This window comes from Dryobates pubescens, chromosome Z (assembly GCF_014839835.1).
Source record: "Dryobates pubescens isolate bDryPub1 chromosome Z, bDryPub1.pri, whole genome shotgun sequence".
In the NCBI taxonomy this organism is placed as follows: Eukaryota; Metazoa; Chordata; class Aves; order Piciformes; family Picidae; genus Dryobates; species Dryobates pubescens.
The window spans coordinates 8,332,244-8,358,829 of NC_071657.1; the positions used below are offsets into that span (position 1 = coordinate 8,332,244).

At 42.1% G+C, this 26,586-nt stretch overlaps 1 protein-coding gene across 2 annotated transcripts in view; it reads left to right on the forward strand.

Moving 5' to 3' along the window:
* The window catches only part of MOB3B (MOB kinase activator 3B), a 108,852-nt gene that overhangs the window by 36,679 nt on the left and 45,587 nt on the right, over positions 1 to 26,586 (forward strand). For both annotated transcript variants that reach the window (XM_054177899.1, XM_054177900.1), the window contains exon 2: positions 3,074 to 3,680. In XM_054177899.1, the coding sequence (XP_054033874.1) occupies positions 3,263 to 3,680 (418 nt within the window). In that variant the 5' untranslated portion in view covers positions 3,074 to 3,262. The remainder of the gene's footprint in view (positions 1 to 3,073; positions 3,681 to 26,586) is intronic.

Genomic DNA, 26,586 nt, shown 5'->3' on the forward strand with positions numbered 1-26,586 from the left:
ATGTGTATGTGCTTCCATATAATGTATGTGATGCTTCAGTTGTCTAATGTAGTCAAGTGGCCCCTTGTACATATAGTGAAGTATGAAGCCAAACATGAGAAATCTTCACAATGTTTGACCTTAATGGGATTTTGATCAAATGTGTGGTTTTCTGCAGGCTTTATCTGGCTTTGAATCATACTATGCAAGCACTCAAAGTGGAATCTTATGTTTTAAAGAGAAAAATGTAAAAATCAGCTGATGCAGAGTTGGTTTTAAGACAGCATCTTGTACAGCTTACTATGCTGCTGGAGAAGTCATATCTCCTCACTTTCTTGGTTAATAAAATGAGATTTATACCAGCTACCTTCTCAGCAGCCCTCTAAAGCTTACTTAATACTGAGTGCAGTGATGAAAGGTGTGTGTTTATAAACAGTCTCTCATTTAACATCCATACTCCCTGTGATTTCACAGAAAGTATTTTTTAACTCAGCAGTGACACAGACATGATGGTGATCACCATGTGTGGTTTGTTGTGAGCAGTTTTTTTAGTGGTACCTATCTGTACAGGTAGGACTGATGGGCAGGACTTCTGTATGTTGACTTGGTATTCCTGATACTCAGACGGAGTTCCTGTCTCTATATGTGAATGCTTCTATATAAGGCTGGGGACAGCACTGATTTCTGTAGTGCTGATGGCATGGATGAAGCTTGTGAGGATCTAGCTCTCTGTTTTGAGACCATCTCCATACCTTCCTCAATCATGTCTCTGCCAGCAAGGCAATTCACCCAACTGCCTTATTCATGCTATGGAATAGAGCCTCAGGAAAAGCTGTTGGTGACTGTCACACATCTTCAGAAACACACTGCTCTGAAAAGAAGAGAAGCTCGGGTGTTGGAAGGAATTATCTATCTGAGCTGCCCATACCAGGACAGATATGCATTAAGCATGTAGTTCAGAAGAGCATCCAGAATGCTGTCTCTGTATACCACCAGACACCATGAGCCACAATGCCATCCTTTATGCCTTGTTTTGTAGTTAGGACCTATCCTAAAAGGTATAATGCTGGCATCTATCACCTTTGACGCAGGTATAAGTCAGGAGCAGTTCTGCTGACATTACTGCTATATGAGATGAGATTGCAAAATGTATGTCAGCAGTAGTCACATTCCATTTTATGTGGAAGGAGGATGGGTGCTACCATACCAGAGATTTCAAGGAGTTATGATCCAGTCTAACCAATACCACAACACTGTTCACGGTGTTTCATCTCTGGAGTAACTCTACCAAAACCAACTATAGAAATAATAGAACTGAGAGCATCTCATTCTCATGAATGAAATTTGTCCTGGAAGTGAAAGTGGTGTCCAGCAAGCCAAGTCACATTCTCAGTGCTGTAAAAATTGGGTTTTGATCACTATTTGTTGATGAGTTACCTGATGTGTTTTCCTTTTGCTAGTGCTATGCAATTTTGGAGGAGTAGCTTAGCTTTAATAATCCAACACGACGAAGTTTTATGTGACAGTTTGTAATCTGGGATGGAATGACAGACTTCTCATCACTGATTATTGACTGAAGCATCATGTTGGAATTCTACTGGTGAATGAGTTCCTGCAGTGACTTAGTGATTCAGAGTGACGCAGAGGAGTGGCCGTCTGTGGTAGGTTGAGAGAGGGCCTAGCTCTCTCTCCTCCACAGGTATTTACAATATATACACAGAAATATACAGCAAAGAGAAATAACACAACAAAAATCCCTCCCCGAGGAGGGATCCCCTCCCTGTAACCCCCTCTCTCCCCCCCCCAACCTCCCTTTTTTCCCAAAAAGGGGTTAGAGAGAAAAGAAAGGCAAGTTATTAAGGAAAAGAGTTGTTAGTAAGCTTCAAAAGCCCATGCAGGATTAGTTTTTGCTTATCTGAACGCCAACTCCAGCAGTTCGCGAAGAAGCAGGCAGGGAGAACAGGCTGAAACCCAAACTCCCCCAACTCCCAAACCAAACTGAACTGAGAAAAAAAAATTCCAACTGCTCTACAGTTTAAAATTGCATTTTGTCTATCCACCAATGAAATTCGTTCAGAATATCAGAATGTTTCTGTTCTAGTACCAAAAACATTCAGCCAGTGTCCCAGCACTGTTTTGTCTTAAAGGCACAGCCTCAAACGATCACACCGTCTTACCGTTAAGTACTGCCACTTTGTTGCCTAAGCAGTGAAGTTGCTTTTAGAGGCCACAGACTTTGCCTAGAGCTTTCCAATGTGCTTCAGCCTGTGAAGGATCCAAACCTGAAGTGTCTATGTTTAATCTCTGCTGAAAATCAGGTGAGCTTGCTCTTTTGCCTCTTTTGAGTATTGTGAAAGCTTCTTTATTCCAGGGAAGGAACAGTCATGATGTTTGTAACTATTTAGAAAAGCCTAACAAAGATGGTTGGTTGTGTAGGGGAAGTAAGGGCAGCTTGTAATCTGTAGAAAAGCAGTATGTTTCAGAAGTGAGAGGATGAGTCTCAAGATTCTTTATTTTTGTCCATTTCTGTTAACTTTTGAGTAAAGACAAGAGTTAATTAGATGACCAACACCCTCAGGAAGCAACAAATATTTCAGAAGGCTGATTCACTAGAGTATTTATGTGACTTTCAGGTTATACATTTTCCTGTTTTGTATTCTTGCCTGTGAAAGCATGAGAAAGCAAGTGTATCCATCGCCTGGCTTTGCACAGCCTTCAGTCACATATTAAGGGAAAGAGAAAAAATCAGCTCTTGGCAGAGCTGCATCTCTAAGGGAAATTATCTAAAGATGGGAAGTTTACACAAGACATTAAATTCCTATCCTTAACATAACTGAAGAGCCCCTATATGGATAGGTGTTTAAAAAGGACAGAGAAGTTAATTCCTTGGAATTCTAAAAAATACAGGGTTTTGGGGGGTTCTTTTTCCTTTTAACTGTTCATCAGGTTGGGGTTTCGGCTATGTTTTTACAGCTAGCTTGTTATATATTTTGCTTTTCTGCTCATAATTCCAGAAAAGTAATGGTAAAAGAGTAGCAAACCGACAAAGCAGACCTGAGTTTACCACTAATATATATTGTTTCTGTATCCCTAGGGTCAAGAAGCCTTTTGGGAAGGCTTTCAAGAGGAAGAGCTAGTAGACTGCTCTGAAGTTGATATAAGCTTCTCTGAGAAAAAGACAAGGGCCTGGAGGACCTCTAAAAGAAATTTAACAGTTTTCAGATACCTGCATTGAATCTCGGCTGCGTGTTTGTGTCAGCTGCTGCAGAGCAAATTAGCAGACATGTCCATAGCACTCAAGCAAGTCTTTAACAAAGACAAGACTTTCCGCCCCAAACGCAAGTTTGAACCTGGAACCCAGAGGTTTGAACTTCACAAACGAGCACAGGCCTCTCTGAACTCAGGTGTGGACTTGAAAGCGGCTGTGCAGTTGCCAAATGGAGAAGACCTAAATGACTGGGTGGCTGTCCATGTAGTTGACTTCTTCAATAGGATCAACCTCATTTATGGAACTATCTGTGAATTTTGCACAGAGAAGACCTGCCCAGTGATGTCTGGAGGCCCTAAATATGAGTACCGGTGGCAGGACGACATGAAGTACAAGAAACCCACAGCATTGCCAGCACCCCAGTATATGAATCTTCTCATGGATTGGATTGAGCTTCAAATCAACAATGAGAGTATATTTCCTACGAATGTAGGTAAGTACAGAGATGTCCTAAGGCATAAACTGACTTCCATTCTGTGTACTGAGCATGCTCTCTTCCCACTTTGATTTTTAGAGACTGTGAAATTCAAGCCCTTGAACAGAAGATGGGGAAGAGAAAGGAGGGCATCTTGCAGGAATAGCATGAAATGTTAACTGTGCCTGATAGATTGGGTGGGGTTTGTTGGCCTAAATATTTTTCATTCTAGCCATTTGTCCTTGGTAAGCCTCTCAGGCTAATCACAAAGGGTGGTCAGCACTGCATTATTAGCTTGTTGAAAGCTAATCAAGTTTGCATTGCTTTGGGGCTTGCCTGTCTACTGGTTGGGAGAAAAGCCCAAGTAGAGTGGTGTTCTCCATTTGAAGCCTGTATAGCTCTGTGCAGTGCAAGGCAGTGGAGAGTCAGTGATCTCTGCCCTCTCTCTGTTGCATTCCCATCCAAAGCTGACAAATTGGGAAGTGAATTATTCTATAAATTACTGCTTCTAAGGCTATATATAGCTAACACACTTTTCTGTGATCTAACCAGCTTGGATGACAGAGCTTTTGAGGGCATGCCTATGTTTAGCCCATATCTGGGGCTAAATTCTAACAGTTGCTCCATCACTTGATAACCTCTTCCCAGCAGAGAAGGGTGATTTGGAAAAGGAGAGGAGACCTGTGGACTGAAACAAAAACAGATTGAATTAAACAGCCAAACAATGTCAGTATGAAGTATACAAAGTTGTACTCAGCCTAGAGAATGTAGAGTGGCTGCAATAAATGGGAAAGCAGTCCTCAGTAATGGGATGATAAGTGAGCCCCTCTGGGGTGGAGAAGAGCAGGAGAACAAACAGATCTAGGTGAAGACCCCATTCTCTGCAAACTTCTAAGCATGACGTGTATGGTTTGGTGTACAGCTGTTAGCCTGGTTCGGGTTAGCTGCACTGGCTTTTAGCTCTCCCAGCTTAAGCTCCTCACTGCCTCTAAACTGCAAATAGTGATTCTATCCCAGCAAAACCATGATGAGACAACACAATTTTCTTTTTATAAAAGTATAGTGAATTTTCCTAAAGAGTGGGGCAAGTAGTTGGAAGTATCATTGCTGGAATAATTCCTTATGGATGAGGAGGAATTTGCAGAAGAGTGCATTGTGTTGCATAGACAGCATTTAGCTATGGCTGCAGGTAATAAAAAAGATGGGATTTTACACCTTAGAGATGTCAGTGAACTTACATAGTTTTTAGCAGTTCTGGTAATGTGTTCTGATTCACTTTTTTTGTGACTGGGAAAGCTGGGAACGTGATGTAAGAAGTGTGAGATGTTATATATAAGGACGTGGCCCAGAAAAATAAACAAATACTTACATTTGTTGTTCACATGCTAAAATTAGTTCAGCCCAATATTTGCAGTCAGGGCCTCCTGCTAATTGCTAGATGATACACCAAGAGGTTGACTCCATCAGGTATTTCTAGGCCTTTGAAATACCTTATTCCTGGCCTTGACAGCTATTTGTGGTTTGTTTCCCAATTCCTGTCACTTTTCTTTTCCACACTAATAGGCAGAAAGAAGGCAGCAACTGTATTTTTATATCTGGATTTGCCTAGCAGAGCAAGAAGCAGATTTCAAAGGAAGCAGTACCATATAGTTTGTGTAGTGCAAAATGGGTTTGATTTCCCAAGCATTGTTATTTTGTGTTTCTTCAGGGTAAATAATTTTTGAAGCTCAAAGTGCAGTGAAGTATGTGATTTTCATAGAATAGCATATTAATTTCATTTGGAAAAGACATCAAGTCCAACCAGGTGCTTTTCTGCCAGGCATCTTTCCAGCCACTCTGCCCCAAGCCTGTAGTGTTGTAACATCTTGTTGTGAGGCAAGTGGAGGACCCAGCACTTAGCCTTGTTAAATTTCATACAGTTGGCCTTGGAACTTCAGTCAGCCTGCCAAGGTCCTTCTGTAGAGCCTTCCTACCTTTAAGCACATCAGCACTCCCTTCCAGCAGACTTACTGAGGGAGCACTCAATCCCTTCATCCAGATAATTGTTAAAGATACTGTGTAGCGCTGGCCCCAGTACTGAAGCCTGGGAAACACCACTTATGACCAGCCAACAACCTGCACCATGACCCTCCTTGCCACCAAGGTCAGGCTGACAAGTCTGTAGTTCGCTGGATCCTCCTTCCAGCCCTTGTTGTAGATAGGCATCGCATTTGCCAATCTCCAGTCAGCTGGGACCTCTCTAGTCAGCCAGGACTGCTGTAAAATGATGCAGTGTGGCTTGGTGAACATTTTGGCTGGCTCCACCAGTGCATTTAGGTGTCTCCCATCTGGCCCCAAAGACTTGTGTATGTCTAACTTGTGCAGCAGGGCACTAACCACCTTCTCTTGGATTCTGAGAGCTTCATTCTGCTCCACATCCCTCACTCCCATCTCTGGGAGCTGGGTATCCAGTGAACAACTGGTCTTGGTTTTAAAGACAGAGACATAGAAGGTATTGAGTACTTCAGGCTTTTTGTCATCCTTGACCACTGTGTTCCCTGCTGCATCCAACAGCTTTGGATGTCCTTAGTCCTGCTTTTGTTGCTAATATACTTGAAGCAGCATTTCCCTTTAACAGTTGAAGCCAGATGAATTTCCACTTGGGCTTTGGCCCTTCTAATTTTTTCCCTGCACAGCCTCATGACAATAGTGTAGTTCTCCTGTGTGGCCTGCCCCTTCTTCCAAAAATCATAAGCTGTTCTTTTTCCTCTGAGTTACAATCAAACATCTCTATTCATCTAGGCCAGACTTCTTCTCTGACAACTCATCTTTTGTTACAGGCTTCCACTGGTATTTCTGCAGGCTTTTACTACTCTAAGTTTCCATCTTGGAGTATTCCAGAATTAATTACTTTTTTCTCTTGCAGTTTGTGTATGTAGAAAGTGTGGTCTGTCTGCAGGCACAGGGAACAGATAACATACTGGTGTGCTGATGGGCTTTACAACAAATAATCTGACACACAAGCTTTCAGCTCTAGGTGATCTCTCCTGAAATATACAGTGAGACACTTCTGGAGGAACTTTTATCCTGTTATTATAAGCCTAAGAATGGACATACCCTCTGTCTACTGTTTTTCTCTGCCAGCAGTTTTGGGAAGAGGAAAGGCTTGTGGCCTCTAGAATGAGGCTAGACCCTGATATAAGAATGCGTGATTTATACTGGAAAATCTTCATCTCACTCTTAATTAATCCAAAGGAAGGGGAAAAGACTGCCTGAGCCCTCATAGAGTGGTGGACTGCACCAGGGCTGTATTACAGAGCAAGATGACTGGACAGTTCCATATAGAGATTTTATGCAAGCTCTTTGGAGAATTTTTCCATAGATGAAGAAGGATATTTAATGGGAAGAGGAGACAGGGAGTTACCATAAATGGATTGGTTTACCCAGCACTTGCATCCCTGTTGTACTGTTCCACCCTCTGGAGCCTTCATTGCAGATACCTGCACACTCCTCATTATCTTCTAGATTCACCAATTTGTGGTATGAAACTATTGGTAAAGTTGCCTTGATGGCCTTAGATCTTAGAATTCAGACACAGGTGCACACTATCATGAATTTTGTCTTCTGGGTGCCTCTTCTCTCAGCACCCAGAACGTGAAAGGGAAAGTTTGGGTCTTTTCCTGGTTGTTACTTTTCTGTCAAGGGAATCTTTCTGATTTGATTGCACTTTAGTCTTCTATCTGTACTGCAGAGACGGTAACACTTGCCAGGCTCTGAGTACTGTACTACTCATAAAGCTGTTGAAGGAGGTGCGGTCATCCAGCCTGTGTATTGTTACATTTTTGCTTTTCATGGTTGCCCAAAGAGAAAAGTTTTCTTGCTAAGTTGGATACTGTTTGTTCCTACGTGTTCTGTAGAAGCCTTTGGTTAGATGCACCATAGACTTAGTATTGTTGCAGATCTCTGTTTTAATTCAGAGAAATTAATGTTGGTTAAAATGCGGATTATTCAGTTCTTTGAAGTAGTTGAAATTGACCTTGACAGGTGATACATGCAGATGTGAAAACAAAACAGCCGTAGGTATGTCCTTACTAATAGTACAACAGTTTTAAAGCACTGGATGCCTGTAACGTAAAGAGGTTAATTTATTGCTTTGAATCTTTGTGGCATATGGTGTGCAGAGAATTGCTCTAGGAAGAGTGGATGGGATTTGGGCTGACTTTTCCATTAGCAAATGAGCTTCCCGAAGAGGTCCATAGTGTGGTCGGTAGGAGCTGTCCACAGAAACTTGTGGACATCTTTCTCAGCTTAATGCTATTAAACTTGTCCTCTTTCATTTGGCATATTTCACACAAACTATCTAAAAAGGGATTTCAAAAACTGTGTCTAAGTGCATTTTTCACTTGGGAACTACTTTCAAGGAAAATAATTTCAGAATAGGGTTAGGACAGCCAGGCTTTGGTGGGCCTTTTTTTCCCCCAGTGGTGTTGTTTCTCTGTGGTTCAAAACACGCACACACACAATTGAGTTGTAACTTGTTATGAATGTTATATTTAACCCTCTCAGTGTTTTCATTGGCATAATAACCTCGGGCCACTTACCAGTGTCTGCGTTTCCTGTGGTCTGGTGCTATTTCCTCTCTCCCTTCTTCCAGTTATTCTGGTCTATTAATTTGCTGGTAAAGAGTCTCTTCCTGCACCTACACTCCTATGAATTCTGGACTGGATGGCAGGAGGAAAGGAAGCTGGTATAGGAGCAAAGAGCTGTCAAGAGCTATGTGCAAGTGGCAAAAGCAGGTGCTGAATGTTAGGACCACTCTTTGTACAGCAAAGGTTTAAGGACCATCTTTGTAAAATGGCCTCACAGCCTGCAGAGGATTTTTAACATGATTATGTCCTTGTTCTCATTTCCATTATTCTCAATTTCCTTTATCCAATTTAAGTGGATTTAAGGCATGTAAAAGGCTGATAGCTCTGGAAACATGTTCTTTATATAACCACAAATACACAGTGACCTCAGTCCTCACTGAGTGAGAAAGGAGGTACAGAACACTGTACGCCTGCTCAGGCCACTCCAGTGAGGCTACTCATATTAGTTCCTAACAAGAATTTTTGTAGTGTAGCAGAGTTTTATTTAGCCTTAGGGTAAAATCTTTTTCTTTAGTAAATGCTAGTCGCTCTTGCAGGCACCTAGTAGTCTCACTGTTTAAACACCTTTGAGCATATGTATTTTCCAGGCTTATAGGGACAACTTAAAAACTCCATAGCCTCAAAAGCAATGGGTTACCAACACCACCCCCTTCTACCCTCCTTGACACTTTTTTTTTATCTCTGTGCTTTTTGGTAAACAGGCAGAAAAAATCATTTGGAGTGGGAAGCAGTAGATCCTTGGGACAGCTGCAGTTTTTGGTGAACTACAATTGTCAGCTTTCACCATAGGTGCTTGGGCAGCGTCACAAATAGACCTAAGCAAGCAAGCAAGCAGCTCTCTACTGCTGTGCTGTGTTCAGACCTAGATTTCCAAGCCAGATAAATTCAGTTGCCTTGGGTTTTTTTGGTACTCTACATTGCAGCCTTAAATTGGAAGTAGTTCTGTCTTGGAATTTTCAGTGAATAGAATGTTTTTTTCTGTTCTAAGAGTCACTGGGAAAGATATCCAGATACTTAAGGCCACAGGGGAATTTTCATTTATTCTAATCTGACCTTCAGCATAACACAGGCCAGAGAACATCACCACATGATTTCTTCATTAGTACCATAGTTCAAAATGAGAAGAGAGTCAAAAGACAGAGAGTTCTCCTGAAATAAACAGGAGCATGAACTTCTTTTCTGACTTGACATAATGAAGAACTTTTCCCAATGAGGACAGTAAAGCAGCTGAGAGGGGGCTCTGGGAGGTTATGTTGTCTTCATCCTTTGGGGTTGGACAAGGCTGGATATAGCTCTGAACAACATCATCTGATGGCTATATAAAGCAGAAAGCTGGGACACAGACCTCCAAAATCTGTGCCAGCCTGAATTATCCTGTGGTTTTTAATGGCAACTGCAGCACTGACAGGCTGTTTCAGGAACAAGAGCTAAATTGCTTAGTAACTGATTAAGCAGTTTAAGAAGCTGCAATTTCACATTTAGTGAAAGTACAGAATCACTTCTAAGCTGTGAGAGTTTTTGTAGAGGAGGATTTCAAAGTTTACTGGGTTACTGTAATCAAAAGGCCTAGTTATGGCTGATCAAAATGAAAACATACTTTTGAAAGTGTATAAAGCCTAGGCTGGAAAATTAATGTATTTTAGAGATACCCTGCCTGGTCTATGCTTAACTAGTAAACATTTGTAACTTCCAGCTTCAGAGTTTTTGCACAGAGCATGTGTGACACTACTTCCAAAAGAAGAGCCCAGTGTCTCCCCACAATGTACTTACAAAAGCAGGCCGAGACCCCAGAGGGCCTTCATGGATGTGATTCAAAATAACCACTTAATCAAGAGATAAATGTTTTCAATTGTTTCATAGTAATACTGTGGTAGAATTTTTCTGCTTCCCTAACCAGTATTAATAGTTACCACTTGAGGCACTTACTGCAGGGGCAGGAGAGCATCTGACCAGTGGTTACAGATAGAGACTCCTCATCCACTCCTAATGAGTAAAGGCGTCTTCAGAGCACAGCCTGAAGAAATATGGGAGTACTGTTCGACATCAGTGACTTTTTCTTACGACTCACCCTGTCTTTTACAAAGTGTAAGGAGGTGTACATAGAGTGGGCTAAATGATACTTGGTGACATTTGCTGCATGCATTCTTTCTTCATTCTTTGCAGCCATTGCAATGGCATGATCTAGGAATGGCCATTGCTTCAGGCACACTCACCCTGCAATAAAAAGTGTACAATCTCTACAGCTGGTTTGTTTCCTTCATTTTAAAACTAAGCTTTGCCAGAGGCTGAAGTGAGGAGGAGTCAGACTGATGGCTGTTAACTGGTCATTCAGTCACCTAGCAGTGGATGGTTGTAGCTGTAGGGTACCAGCTGAAGATTCTTGTGAATTCCAAACAATCCTTTCTGCTTCCTTTACACCTGTCACACTAGTGCTGGGTTTGTGGTAAAGAATTCTTTTCACTGTTACTATCCTTTCCTGGTCTCTCCTTCATCATGGATGTATTTGCCTGGAGCTTTGAGTTAATCTCTTGTGCTAATGAAGTAAAGAAAATTCTGCAGACCATGCAATAGCATGGCTGTTGCTTTCCTCCAGCCATTAGACTTTCTGAATTCTGTGCATATACATGTGTTTCAGCAAAACTATAGCAGCAGTAAAGCTGCCTAGAAAGTTTGGTGTCTAGAAATATAGGGAAGATATCAGGTAGATGTTTTACAACTAGATTATATGTTAGAGTTTTGTTGTCCACCCCTCTTTTTCCTGTTTTGTAATTCAGATCTAATAGATACTTCTATGTAACCTAAGCTGCAGATGAATTGATTTACAAACCTAGTATATCTCAAGAGTACCATCAAAAAAAGATTGATACAAATTGTGCTGGCCCCATCTGTATGGTGAGCGATATATTTTACTAGATAGCTAACAATTTGGCCTTTTAATGGATGCATATACTTTCTTACTGACTGATTGTACTTCAGAGCAATCTGATTCTCCATTTTTGTCTGGTATCTAACATGCATTGATTAGTCAAGGCATTCTGCTTATACAAGATACAGGGACTGAAGCTTAGCAGTAGTCCAGACAATCCTCAAGCCAAGTCATTGCTGACTAATGGGTGACTGCTGCTAAAACTATCCTCTCCAGCTGTCTTCCCATGTACTTTCTTGACTGAATGATAGATGTGCCAGTTGAGGCACATATGGGTCTGCTTCCAGCTCAAACATGTAAATTAACCTGTTTTCAGTCAAGTTGTGATAATAATAGAAAGTATGTGCAATAGAAAGTGAGTGGAAATTCTTTAGCACATTCTCTGCTTTTCTGTGAGACAGGTTTGGCGCTGCTGGTATGAAGGAATGCTGCCTTACCTGGAGATAGTGTATGAGAAGGCTGGTGCCTCATATGCCAGGTTTTCTGTAATGTGGCAGTCATTAAGGGCTGAAAAGAACTTTTGCTAACATAGAAAAGCAGGTCTCAGCAGATCTCTTCCTTTCTTTATGCTAAAGAAACTTAATGAAAGCCCACTTAAGTGGTATCATGAGTGGTGGAGGAAAAGCCCTCGTGGGGAAAGGAATGTGTTAGCTTGCTTTGCAAAGGCTGAAACATTTCAGGATCTCCATTCACTCTGAGGCTGCTTTGGAAGAAAGAAAAATATAGAACACCTGCAAGAAGTGGTGCCGTTCTCATGTGGGAACTGCAGTGGTCTGTTTGGTAGCTGCCAGGTCCATTGTTCTCAAGGAATTTAGCTCTCCAGCATATTGTGATTGCATATGCTGTGGGACATGGCTTAAATTAGCCTCTGAGATAACCTGCAGCTACACAAGCACAGCTTCTACCTTCACTGAACTTGTGGTCTTGTCTTTTTAGCTACCAGCTACATGGCTGATATCTACAGTGTGCTAGATTTATGGCATACTGGGTTGAGCTTGTGCCTGACTAAAAAGCATGGAAAATTCAATACCTTGAACATTCTTTGCCTTGGAAAGTGAGTTCGTGTGAACTGAGAAGTCTGTGTTCCACAGTGCTGTGTTCATTCCTCTCCCTGACAACAAGGAGAATAGCTCCTTGTGCAAAACCTTATAAACAGACTTTGTCTGATATGCTGCAAAGCAGAATATGTAGGAGGACCATTTACAGATTTTAGTGACTTTGGTGGTTCATTTTTTTGAACACAAATAAAATAAGATTCACAAGTATCAGTTCTCTTGTTGGCTACATATGCCTATGTTTGTTTTGCTAAATTTGCATTATTTAAGCTCAGAAATACTGTAAAGAACTCAGGGTACTCCCTCTTCCCACAAAGTATTTTCATCCTTGAGGTCAATCTCTTGAGGGCAACTTTGGTACTTTATGCATGTTTTATGCAGAATTTGACCAAAGGAAGAGATATCTACCGGGGGGGCCTTTAGCTGACTCAGGCATATGGTAACCCTCACTAAAATAAAATGTGGTATAGAGGTGTGAAAATAAGTAAGTAAGTAATTCACATTTAAAGTACAGTCTTAGTTTAACTTCACTGTGGAACAGCTGGAGTGCTGCAGTAGTGTGGTTCTAAGAGAACTTCTGGAAAACAGAGGGCTACAAAGATAATAAGAACACAGGAGCATCTGTCTTAGAAGGCAAAGCTGAGAGACCCAGGGCTGTTTAGTCTGGAGAAGAGATGACTTAGAGAGGATCTTCCCAGTGCTTACAAATATATAAAGGGCAGGTGTCAAAAGGACAGAGCTGGACTCTTCAGTGGTGCCCAATGGAAGGACAAGGAGCAACAAGTGCAGACTAGAATGTAGGAGGCTTCATTTGAACTTAAAGAAACACTTCATGAAATCATAGAAGGATCTGTATTGGAAGGGACCTCCGAAGATCATCTAGTCCAACCCCCTCTGCAGTGACCAGGGACATCCTCAACTAGATCAGGTTGCCCAAAGCCTTGTTGAGCCTCACCTTGAATATCTCCAGTGATGGGGCCTCAACTACCTTCCTAGGCAACCTGTTCCAGTGTTCCACCACCCTCACGGTAAAGAACTTTTTCCTAACATCCGATCTAAATCTGCTCTTCTCTAGCATGAATCCATTGCCCCCCATCCTATCTCCACAGGCTTGTGTAAACAGCCTCTCTCCATCCTTGTAGGTCCTGTTCAGGTACCAGAAGGCCACTATTAGGTCTCTCCAGAGCTTTCTCTTCTCCAGGCTGAACACCCCCAGCTCCCTCAGCCTGTCTTCAGAGCAGTGGTGTTCCAACCCCCTGATCATTTTCATGGCCCTCCTCTGGAGCCTCTCCATATGGTCCATGTCCTCCCTGTATTGAGCGTTCCAGACCTGGACACAGTACTCTAGGTGAGGTCTCACCAGAGCAAAGTGGCAGAATCACTTCTCTGGATCTGCTGGCCACACTTCTTTTGATGCAATTCAGGATGCCATTTGCCTTCTGGGCTCCAAGTGTACATGCCTGCTTACGTCCAGCTTCTTGTCCATCAGCACCCCCAAGTTCTTTTCCACAGGGCTGCTTTCTATCACCTCATCTCCCAGTCTGTATTGATAGTGAGGATTGTTGTGGCCCAGGTTCATAACCCTGCATTTGCTCTTGTTGAGCTCATGAGTTGTTGGAGCTCATGAGTTGTTGAAGCTCATGAGTTTCACCCAGGCCCACCTCTCCAGCTTGTCCAGGTCTCTCTGGACAACATCCCATCCCTCTGGCATATTGACAGCACCACTCTGCTTGGTGTTGTCTGCAAACTAGCTGATGGTGCACTGGATCCTACTGTCCATATCACCGATAAAAATACTAAACAGTACGGGTCCCACTACAGACCTCTGAGGGACAGAGACAGGAACAGGCCCCAGAGAGGTCATGGAGTCATCTTCTCTGGAGACTTTCAAAACCCACCTGGAAGCAATCCTATGCAGCCTGATCAAGGCAAACCTGCTTCAGCAGGGAGCTCAGACTAGGTGATCTGCAGATGTCCCTTTAAACCCCCACCATTCTATGGTCCTGTGGAAGTTTAAAGCAAGGGTAAAGTGTATGCTTCAGCCAGAGGTACATACACCAATACTGCTTCTAAATCTGTTCACCTTTCTGACAGATTTTTGGACTTCCAGATTCACAAAGATTATGAAAACAGAACAACATTAGAAACATTAACAGGGGAAAACTCATTAGTTTCTTTTGTGATCTTCATGTCTTTTATAGATTTTTTTTAAACAGTTTTTTTAGGGAATTAAAAAAAAAGAAAGATGTGGTTCTAATCCCCTTGTGTTGTTAAAGTTGTGTGTATCAAGAATCTGTCTCCAGGAGGACTACAGAAGTGATCATCCCTGTGTACTCTGTACTGGTGGTGTTGCATCTTGCAATTTGGGTTCAGTTTTAGGCCTCTCACTACAAAAAAAAAGCCATTGAGGTGCTGGAGTATGTCCAAGGGGCAATGAAGCTGGTGAAAGGTCTGGAGAACAGCTGTACGAAGAGCAACTGAGGGAACTGGGGTTGTTTAGTTTGGAGAAAAGGAGCTCAGGGGACGCCTTCTTGTTCTCTGAAATGCCTTAAAAGAGGTTGTAGTGAGGTGGGATGGTGGTCTCTTTTCTCAAGTAAGAAATCGTAAGACAAGAGAAAATGGCCTCAAATTGCACCAGGAGAAGTTCAGATTTTATACGAGAAAAATGTGGAGCCAGTCACTAGTGGTGTACCCCAGGGATCAGTGCTGGACCCCATCCTGTTCAATATCTTTATTGAGATTTGGATGAGGGTATTGAGTCCATCACCAGTAAGTTTGCAGACGACACCAAGCTGGGGGCAGGTGTTGATCTGTTAGAGGGTAGGAGACCTCTGCAGAGGGATCTTGCCAGGCTGGACAGATGGGCAGAGTCCAAGGGCATGAGATTTAACACATCTAAGTGCTGGGTTCTACACATTGGCCACAACAACCCCATGCAATGCTACAGGCTGGGGTCAGAGTGGCTGGAGAGCGGCCAGGCAGAAAGGGACCTGGGGGTGCTGGTTGACAGGAGGCTGAACATGAGCCATCAGTGTACCCAGGTGGCTGAAGGCAAATGGCATCCTGGCCTGTATCAGGAGTAGTGTGGCCAGCAGGAGCAGGGAAGTCATTCTGCCCGTGTACTCAGCACTGGTTAAGCCACACCTTAGTCCTGTGTCCAGTTCTGGGCCCCTCAGTTTAGGAAAGATGTTGAGTTGCTGGAATGTGTCCAGAGAAGGGCAACAAAGCTGGGGAGGGGTTTGGAGCACAAGCCCTATGAGAAGAGGCTGAGGGCACTGGGGTTGCTTAGCCTGGAGGAGGCTCAGAGGAGACCTTACTGCTGTCTACAACTACTTGAAGGGAGGTTGTAGCCAGGTGGGAGTTGGTCTCTTCTCCCAGGCAGCCAGCATGAGAACAAGAGGACCCAGTCTCAAGCTGTGCCAGGAGAGGTTTAAGCTGGGTATTAGGAGGAAGCTCTTTATATAAAGAGTGATTGCCCATTGGAATGGGCTGCCCAGGGAGGTGGTGGAGTCACCATCACTGGAGGTGTTTAGGAAGAAACTGGATGGGGTGCTTGGTGCCGTGGTTTAGTTGATTAGGTAGTGTTGGATGATAGGTTGGACTCAATGATCTCAAAGGTCTTTCCCAACCTGGTTAATTCTATTCTATTCTATTCTATTCTTTGTGGAAAGGGTGCCAGTCACAGATTTTCTTTTCTTTATGAGTGTTTGCTTGTGTTTACATTGGAAAAGGCTGAAAAGTGAAAGCTGGGGTAGTTCTGAAGGAAGTTTATTTCAGGTTCTCAGTGTGACTCCCCTTTAATTTTATGGTCATTAGGTCCACCACTTCTGTGGTATGTGGGCCACTGTAGTCCATCACATATGGGATTGTCAATACCCTATGCCTTTATTAGTTAGTACCTTGAAGAAAACAACTTCAAATCTTGACTCTGACGTGATCTTGAAGAAGGTAGCTATCTATGTTCCTTCAACTGTATTGATTCCTAAGGATGATGTAAAGGCCTGGAACCTTAACAGGTTACAGGGAAGGCAAGAGTCTCTGGGCTTTCGTGTTTTGTTAGTTGTTTTTTTTTTAATGTAAGGTTGTGCAAACCTGAACACAAACATATAAGTTTGCTTAGAAGGTAGAGGAGAAGGGAAAAACAGAGATCAGTCTTTGCACCATGAAGGACAACACTCATTTTGCTAGAGAAGCTTGTCTACAGTAGACTCAAACCTCCTGCTTGTTCAGTGTCCCTTTGTCCTCATCAGAGTCAACCAAGGCTTGTAGTTTTTCTTCCACATGACTGTATTAGGGTCATTCTACCATTCATTAAAATGGAACATTTTTGAGATTGATTATCTTCTGCATTGAGGAAAAGCTGAATTACTCTTGACAGTCGGTTCAAATCATCATTGACTCAGTAATGGAGAAGAGATTGCTAGCATCCTTTGTCATGGTTACCAAGCTATCATAACCACACAGGATTCATTGTTAGTGGTCTCTGTTCAGCTGAAGGAAGCCTAACGTTGGCCTAACAGAAGAAAATAAAAATAATAAGGTGGGGATTGTATCTAAAGTTGACTGTTAAATCATATGACTTATTTTTTAATTTTTTTAACACTGGACAGTATCTGCAAAACCACATGGTTTTCCCTTGATAATGTGAATTGTGTTTTTTAGTCCACTGCTGCACTCAAGCTTGTATTTCTACATTACTTTCTTCCTTCCTCCTCAAACAACAGTCCTGTAGGACTGTGTGCGAGATCTTCGGTTTTACACATTCATGGTTTTTAAGCACTGTGGAACTCCATCAAGTCTCCTATCTGCTCTCAGGCTACCCACAAAAAATCTACCTGCTACTTAACTGTTGGAATTGCGCAGATGTATGACAGAAACTGGAACTTCGTTCATGTCCTTTTTCATTTTCCTCTTAACATACGTGGCTGCTGGCAAAATTGTCGTCTTTTCTTCAAACTTGTCAGTTTTGGCTTGAACCCATCAGTCTATGGAGTCCAAGAAGCCCTTGCAGTGAAACAGGAAACAAAATGTGCATCCAACATCTGTCTTTTGGTGTGTGAAACCAGAAGATGAAGGCTAATCTTATCCGTATAGCTTTAACAATAAAAGCACTTATCTTGCAAAGAGATCTGATGAGTCACACAATTAATGTGGAGTAATTATCTTCATCCTTACCTTCTACCAGACATGTGGGCAGGACTGCTTTATCTGTGTTAATGAAAGCAACAAAGTTCCCTTCTCTACTGGTGGTTAATGTAGCTTCCACCTGCCTAAGCAGTGCACTGTGAGGAGCCAGATAGCTGTTCACGGAATCACAGAATGATAAGGGTTGGAAGGGATCTCTGGAGATCATCTAGTCCAAATGCCCATAGCTCACATTAACAACAGGGTACCCAGTGAAGGCTTTGCAGCCTGTTATTCTCAGGCTGACTTGTAAGCTCTGTGTCACAGGGTTGAACAACTCTTACAGTAAACATTCTTCAGTTGTAGGAGGCAGAGTGCCACAAAACACACTTGTGCAGCATATGGACTGTGGACATATGAAAGAATGTTCAGTGTTTGACACTGTTCATACAAGAGCCAGAGTCTTGTGGTTACATGTTTAACCTCAAAGAATTGCTTTCAAGTAAAGAAAACCACAAACCCAAGGTCTGAGTTCTTGCATTTTCCCCAAAGACTGACAAAAGACCCTCTGCAGCAGATTATGCATGAAAGCATTTGATGTTTCCGCGTGGAAAGGGACACAGGAATTTCCTAAAACACAGATCTCTGTAGTATTTAATGAATCTCCCTTTTTCACAGTTTTGCTTGCTTGGAAATTCTGCTGAGCCATACTTAGAGTTTTTGGAATAGGAGGTAAATACAGGCCATGGTTCCTGGTGAATGACTGTTTTCTATGACTGAGCAAAAAACCCCAAATACAACAAAGTCAAATATTAGAAAAGATCTGGCAAATGTTCAGAGCATCTCAGCAACACAGAATGGAGTGAAACAGGCTTTACTGGCAGTGCTGACTCAGAGAATTTTTTTCTTCTCTCCATCTCACTGTGAGTCACATGTCTGAGGAGCACCAGGGGGGCTGTGTTCTCTCATATGCTTGAAAATACACAGTGGAAACTTGTATTTTTTTTCTCATAACATGAATCAGTGGGACTTCCACTCATGAGAAATGGAGGGTTGCTGAGCCAGCTGGAATCAGAGATGGAATAATCAAGTTCTATTAACAATTGGTAGGGGAAAGGGAGGATAATGAACAGCTTGTCTTTGAAAGATGAAATTCTCACCTGTAAAGACATACCTTTTCTTTAAGAAGAGGATGTTCAGCTGAACTGAGAAACATAGTATTTAACAATATACACTGTAAGCTGTCAAGATTAGCATGATGAGATAATGAAAATTGTACCTCTAATAGTCAAATCCCTAAAGCTTAAAGCTGTAGACAAGTGTTTCTGCAGTGGAGACATTTCCAGACCATGTGCTTGGTGACATAAGACCTTTTAGAAAAGTGCCAGTGAATATTTGGGCATTGGAACAATACATCTGTTTAGAATTTATATGCTTCACAATTAGTTGCATACCATGGCTGCCTTTCTCTTGGAGTTTAGGGCTTGTTTGTGGTAAAGTTTTAAACGGTTTAGTTGTTGAAGAGCCCTATAAAGCAAGGTAGATGTTGCTATTTCCTTTATCAAATAAGAGACTGAAGCTCAGGTGATCAAAGTAGTCTACATAATGTGTGAGTAGCTGTTCAGGTAAGAAATTCAAAGTAGTAGTGATTGTTTCCTGGATTACACAGTGGTTCGTTAGTGGATCCAGAAATGGGTAGTGTCAGTGATTCCAAGAATTATTGTGACCTGTTCCTAACCCTCTAGCTTTTGCATGTATTTGGAGAAAAGGAAATAAAAAATGAAATGCTCTGGAAAAACTTGGTCTGTTTGGTATAGGTCCAGTACCTTAAGTTAGTCTGTGAAAGTTCTACAGCTATTGGAGTGCAACTCTCAGTGCAGTTGTACAGTACAACTCCAGGTTAGAACAGGCCTTCTCACCTCCTATTGTGGTCATCTACAGTGTGAAGGCGTTCCTTAAAGGCCATGAGTGCAGAGTGGTAAATCTGTGACTACTCCAGCCCTGATCCCAGTACTTGGAGCTGTACTGGACAGATTTATGGAACCACAGAAAAATTTAGGATGGATCATCTAGACCAACCTCCCTGCTCAAAGCAGAATTGTGTAGAGTAGGTGGTCCACTTCATGGTTGGAGACTCCACCACTTTGGTCAGCCTGTGGCAGTGTTTGATGCCACTCACAACAAAAGTGTTTTCTTGTGGTCAGGTGGTATTTCCTATCTTATTTGTGTCCATTGCCTATTGTCCTGTCAATGGGCACAATGGAGAAGAATCTACACCTTCATTCCCTTCCACCAAGTATTTATGCACATAGTTAAGATCTCCTGAGTCTTCTTTAGAGTGAAGAGTTCTACCTCTCAGCCTCTCCTGACATGAGAGATGTTCCAGTCCTTTCATCATCTTTGTTGCCCTTTGCTGGATTCAGTTCAGTTAAGCCACAGAATCACAGAATTTCAGGGGCTGGAAGGGACCTCAAAAGATCATCTAGTCCAACCCCCCCTGCCAGAGCAGGATCAGCTACACCAGATGACACAGGAATGCAGCCAGGCAGATTTTGAAAATCTTCAGAGAGGGAGACTCCACAACCCCCCTGTGCAGCCTGTTCCAGTGCTCTGTCACCCTCACAGGGAAAAATTTTTTTCCTCATGTTTATATGAAGCTTCCTGTGCCTCAACTTCCACCCATTGCCCCTTGTGCTGTCATTGGGCACCACTGAGAAGAACCTGGCTCCATCCTCTTGGGACTCGCCCCTTACATATTTATAAACACTGATGAGGTCACCTCTCATTCTCTTCTAAGCTAAAGAGCCCTCAGCTCCCTCAGTCTCCCATTGTATGGAAGATGTTCCATTCCCCTAATCATCTTTGTGGCTCTGCTCAGGACTCTTTCAAGTAGCTCACTGTCCTTCTTGAGCTGAGGGGCCCAGAACTGGACACAGTATTCCAGATGTGGCCTGACCAGTGCAGAGTAGAGGGGCAGGAGAGCCTCCCTTGACCCTTTCTAATCCACCCCAGAATGACATTGGCCATTTTTGCTGATCACAAAAAAAAAGTATAGGATATTGAAAGATCAGGCTTACTAGTGATAGATTAATGGGACTTAGTAGTGGTTTTTGTTGTTATTTTGTCAGTAATTGTAACAAAAAATAATACAAAACTGTATTGTGATTTTCATAATATTTTCCTGAATAAAATGGCAGTGAACAATATTGGTTTTATATTTTGGATCTGTTTGACTGCTATGTGTCCCCAGCATTTTCCTTGATAGTATCTACATTCATCTGTTCTAAATGAAATGACTGTGATAGGACTTCAAAGCTGTGAACTTCAACCACAAATCCTGTTCCCATGAGACTGAAGTTCTGACTTACATACTATTTGTCAGAATATGATCCCAAAACTTTATCTTTCCTTGTGAACTTCCAACATCCTTTGTGAGCAAGATGGAAACTGCTTTCTTTATAAACTTTGTATTGTTAACTCCTGGTGATTGAGTGAGACAGAGAAATGAACATGAGGACTCTCAGCTGCAGATTCCAGATGCTAATTCAACCAGCCAGCCTCTGCTGGCTTTGGCAGATGGTTCATTCTTAGCACGACATTGTAACTTCACCTTGCTAGCCAAGGACAAGCTGTAAAATCATCTAATGGTACTTAAAAATACCTATTAAATTTTCCATCTGCATACCACATTTGAACTCCATGCTCTGCCTTGCTACTAACATAGATTTCCCAGGAAACAAAGCCTCAAAGCAACCAATGTATATTTTGCTTGGTTTTTGGACATAATTTGCATTTTTAACTGTTTTGTTTTGTTTTCTTTGTGTGAATTTTTGTTTTGGTTTCTTATTTTTTTTTTTAAGCAGAAGGATAGAACTCTCTGAATGTTTATTTTTTGTTTTGATGGTTTCAATGGAAAAGGAAGAGTTTGGAATGGCTTATAAAACGTCAGAAATTATTATCTAAGCTCTGTCATTTGTGAATCCCAGAAATCAAAGATTCTTTGAAGAAACCTTGATTTCTGGATGCTTGGAATGTATTAGAAGCAGCATGTGATTCAGCACAATGAATTGAAGAATCATTTCACCTTTAAGATTAGGTCCAACCATTATCTAACACTGTTAAGTCTGGTACAAAAACACCTCACTCACCACCATGTGTCTTTTAAATACCTCTAGGGGTGACTATTCATCCAGCTCCCTGGAGGCGGGGCACTACTCCAGTGTTTAAGAGCCCTTTCCTGAAGAAGTTTCTGGTAACAGCCAAACTAAAACTCCCCTGGTGTAACTTGAGGCTGTTTCCACTCATCCAATCACTTGGTAGTAGGGAGAGGAGACCAACACCTACCTCACTACAACCTTTCAGGGAGTTGTAGAGAGCAAGAAGGTCTCCCCTCAGCCTCCTTTTTTCCAGGCTGAACAACCCCAGATCCCACATAAGACCTATTTTCCAGACCCTTCATCATCTTTGTTGCCTGTCTCTGGTTCCCCTGTGCTTCAATCTATTTCTTGTAGTGAGCACCCCAAAATTAAACCCATTACTCAATGAGTGACTTCAGCAGTGCTGAATACAGAGGGGCAATCATTTCCTTGGTTCTGCTGGCCACACTATTCCTGATAGAGGCCAGGATGCTGTTGGTCTTCTTGCCCACCTGAGCACACTGCTGGCTCATGTTTGTCTGGCTTTCAATCAATATCCCCAGGTCCTTTTCTGCCAGTCAACTTTCCAGCCCCTCTGCGCTGTAGCATTGCACGGGATTGTTGTACACCAAGCGCAGGGCCCAGCACTTGGCTTTGTTGAATGTCATAAAGTTGGCCTTGGCCCATTGATCCAGCCTGTCCAGGTGCCTGTATAGAGCTTTCCTACCCTCCAGCAGATCAACACTCCTTCCTAGCTCAATTATCTGCAAACTTACAGATGCACTAAGTTGGCATAGCAGAAAATGGTTAAACTGACATGGCTGATTGACTATGAATAACTGTCAAAGAAAGCTAAACACTCCAGGCGATTATTAGTAGGTGAGCTAACAGAATAAGAAGCAGAAGCTGGAGGTAGCTGAGGTAGACTGTACTGCAGCTTCACTGGATGCTGAAGTTGGTCTTTTATTCCCAGAAAGATCTAACCATTCCTGCTAATGAGATGTTACTGCAGGGAATGGAACAACCAAGTTTCCTCCTGTTGCTTTACTTTAGGAATTGTTTATTGTTACCCTGTAATCTGCTTTGATGGTGGTTTGTTTTGTCTCTTGAATCAGTTAACTTAAATACTATTTTTATTAGTGAAATCCATCTCTCTAGTTACCTTTTGTGTCTTTATTCATGTCTCTCTCCTCACACCGTATATTTTTTTCATGTGAGTTTTTTCTAGGTGCACTGACTACATTTTGAAAACTGAATGGATAACAGATCTGGATAACATGGGTATGGCTGTAGCCAACAGAAAAGCCCATCACAGAATGATTTTCTTGTGTACATTAATGTATTTCTCCAAAGACTTTATCAAAGGATGACTTGATTTTCTTTGACTTACTTTTGGCACCTTGTCACATAAGCTGTCTGAGTTTACTTCAAATGATTTGGAGGGCTTTTCTGGTTATTTTTGAAGAACCAAAACAAGGGAAGAACACTGAGTATAAAGGGTTTTCCTTGTGTCCCTGTTTTGTATACATTTTTGATAAATCCCCGTGAAAAAAGAAGTGGTTTCTTGCTCATGATACAATTAAGATATTTGCTTACTAAAAGCTGCTTTGCAGTGTTGAGACTGCATGTGACAAATGCAGAAAGGATTGGCTAGAAAAAGGGTAGGAGCAAATAGTTGGCAGTCTTCCAATATGAAACTGAAGATCAAACTATGAGTTCTGCAGCCTAACATGCTGGGCCCTCAATTGCTTGACATGGTCACAAGTAAGCTGGAAAAAAACAGTGAACAAGGTGATATTTGCTGATGTTACAGAATTGTTCAAGGCAGCAAGACAGTGACTGACTTTGAAGGACTGCAGAAGGCAATGCTGTAAGATAGTAACTGAGCAATAAAAAAGAAACTATGCAAGTAAGAACTGGTGCATGTGGGAACACTGTTCTGGTTTCTGTGTAAACTGATCGTCTCTCAGGAGGCTGTTGCTGTGCAGATTAAGAGAGACAGTTCAGTGTCAACCAAACATGAACAATTACTGGGGGATACATGGGGAGCAAAACAAAAAGCACAATCATGCAGTTGTGTAAATCCCTGTTTCTCCCACACCTTTTTGCCATTCTCATCACAGAAAGTAATATTAAAGCTTGGAAAGTTTCAGAGATGCCAACAAGGATGAGTGAAGGTGTAGAAATGCTTCTGAATTAGGAACAGGGCATTGACTTAGACATGTCTTCACAGGAGAGAGGCGAGCTGACCAGCAGGGTATGGTACCAATGTTGCCAGTAGGACTGGCCTGTTTACTGCCTCTTCGAACCCAAGAACTCACCAAGGGGACTGCGGCACACAAGAAACACTGCCAGGCAGACGTCAGAGCACCTTGGCAGAGGAAATTGTAAAGTCACATTTAAGGGGTAGCTGAAGAGGCAGTTTGTTGACAGATCCATTGCAGGCTACTGAGTAGAGAAGCAACAGTAGGCTCAGCAAATCACTTGAGCAGAAAATGGCCAAAGGCAAGGAGAGCATAAGGAGAAACCATCATATGTATAGAGTACTGGCCTGAGCCAGAACAGTGGTTTTCACATCACTTGTGAATTGAATTGCTTATTCTTCATTAAGTCTTTTTGATGTAATGTAGTTGCCTTTACATCTAATTCAGCATGGACAAACAGGTAGAAACAAGAAAGAACATACCCCAACCTGCTGCTGTTCTGGGGTGTTGTTTTCATCCTTCTGACAGACAGTGTCTTGCCTTGTGTCCTGCTTCTGAACCAGTACCCAAAATTTTCATCACATTACAGTAAGTCAGCTCCAGAAATAGATCAAACGTGCCTATCATCATAACAGCAAAGTATGTGAAGGGAATGGGGTGACAGGTAGGAGCAGGAAGTTTCAGAGAAGACAACTATGTGAATGGTAAGCTGAAAATTTCTGTTATGTTTGGCAGTGTAGTAGATCTTCTGAGTTACTGATGTAGAGCTACATAGAGAACTGAAAAAGGATAGGCTTTTTCCTCTCTCTGTTAGCTATGTTACTAATACTCTAAGATTTTCAAAGGGGGGTAATAAAAGATAAATTTTGTAGCACTGCAATGAGACATGTATGCTGCACTAGAGCATCCCTTACAGCTTGTCCTTGTGACTTCACGTAGTGCATGGAGTTGTTTTAAGAAGCTTTGCCACACCTACGAAGGTAGATGTTTAGTAGCTGTCACATAGTGCAGTAGCTCCTCTAGTTTTACAGGAACAGAGTAACCAACTTTTTTAAGAACTTTTAGACTTCTTGAAGCACTCCTTTATCCTTTGAAGTATTTGATCAGGCAGGATACTTTGCCACTACAAAGGGCTAGCAATAACAACACGGGATTTTTTTTTCAGGGCTTGGACAAGTCCCAACAATCATAGGGAATTCTGGCCATAATTATCCTGGGCTTCCATGCATGCTAATTTTGTTGTTGCAAGTGAAATAACTGTCCTTAGGCATTTTATGCAAAATCCAAAAGAGAGTCTTTGTAAAGAGTCTTCATAAAGCTTTGTGCAGAAAATCTTAATGCAGAATAATTGTTCCGTTTCTTCCTGGGGCTTGTATTTTGTAGCTAAGTAGAGTTGTCCTTTTTGCAAATACCATGATTAAGTAGCATCATTGTTTTCCTTTCCAGTTCTGAGCAGTGTGCACCAATCTACATGGATCACCCAGAAATCAGAGACCTTAGATTTCCAGTGTATTGTAGTAGAAGTAAAACTTTATGGCAATTTCAATGCACACTGTTTCTTTCTATTGCATTGTGGAGGTTAGAAGGGTAAGGATCACCTCACTACATCTGTTACAGTTTTGCCTACTTTATCTCCAATATGCAAATCAGGCCCAAAAGTGTCTAAGAAAAAATACTGATAGTTTTTCTCTAGGTTTTATGGAGTTTAAAGTTTTCTCACCATGACAATATGCCCTTGTGGCCCAGACAGCCAGTGGTATCAAGAAAAGTGTGTCCAGTGGGTCTAGGGAGATTATTCTCCCCCTCTACTCTGCCCTGGTGAGACCACACCTGGAATACTGTATCCAGTTTTGGGATCCCCACTTCAAGAGAGACAGACCTGCTGGAGAGAATCCAGTGGAGAGCTACAAGAATGATTAGGGGACTTGAGCACCTCCCCTATGAAGAGAGAATGAGAGACCTGGGGCTGTTTAGTCTTGAGAAGACTGAGAGGAGATCTGATCCGTGTCTATAAATATCTGAGGGGTGGGTGTCAAGTGGAGGGGGTCAAGCTCTTTTCAGTGGTGCACAGTAATAAGACAAGGAACAACAGGTACAAGCTTGAACACAGAAGGTTTCAGCTCAACATGAGGAGAAACTTCTTTACAGTGAGGGTGTCAGAGCACTGGAACAGGCTGCCCAGAGAAGTTGTGGAGTCTCCTTCTCTGGACACATTCAAAACCCACCTGGATGCATTCCTGTGCAGACTACTCTAGGTGATCCTGCTGTGGCAGGGGGTTGGGACTTGATCTCTGAAGGTCCGTTCCAACCTCTAAGGTACTATGGTACTATGATAAGAGAGTAATGTAAGTTGTAGGCAAACAGAAATGCTAAATTAATTTACATTCATAAGAAAATGTACTAAACCAATCAAGCTAATGAAGAAATTTTGTAGGGCATCAGTACCAAATCAAACTGTTAGAGAAAAGGTTTGACTCTAAAAAGTTTTATTTTACAAGATATCAAGATGAGGAGAATGGCCACCCTTGGAGGTTAACAGACACAGAGAAAGCTCTTCAGTTCACCATGGAGGAGTATTTTGGTGTTAACATGAGAAAAATGTGAAGTAGGTAGAATAGAAGACAGAATGAAGAAGGGGAGAAATCACAAAGCAGGTGGGATGTAATTTAGATTCCACAGAGCCTTGCCTCCTATATTTAATATTATTCTTGTGCTTACAACCACCCCTTGTCAGGTAAACAGCCAAGAGCAAAGACATAAAATAGGAAATGACAGTTTCAGTTGTTCTCAGTTGGAGCAGTTTAAATTGCTGAAAACAGTAATTTAAAGATAAGTAGATCTGGAATATTGA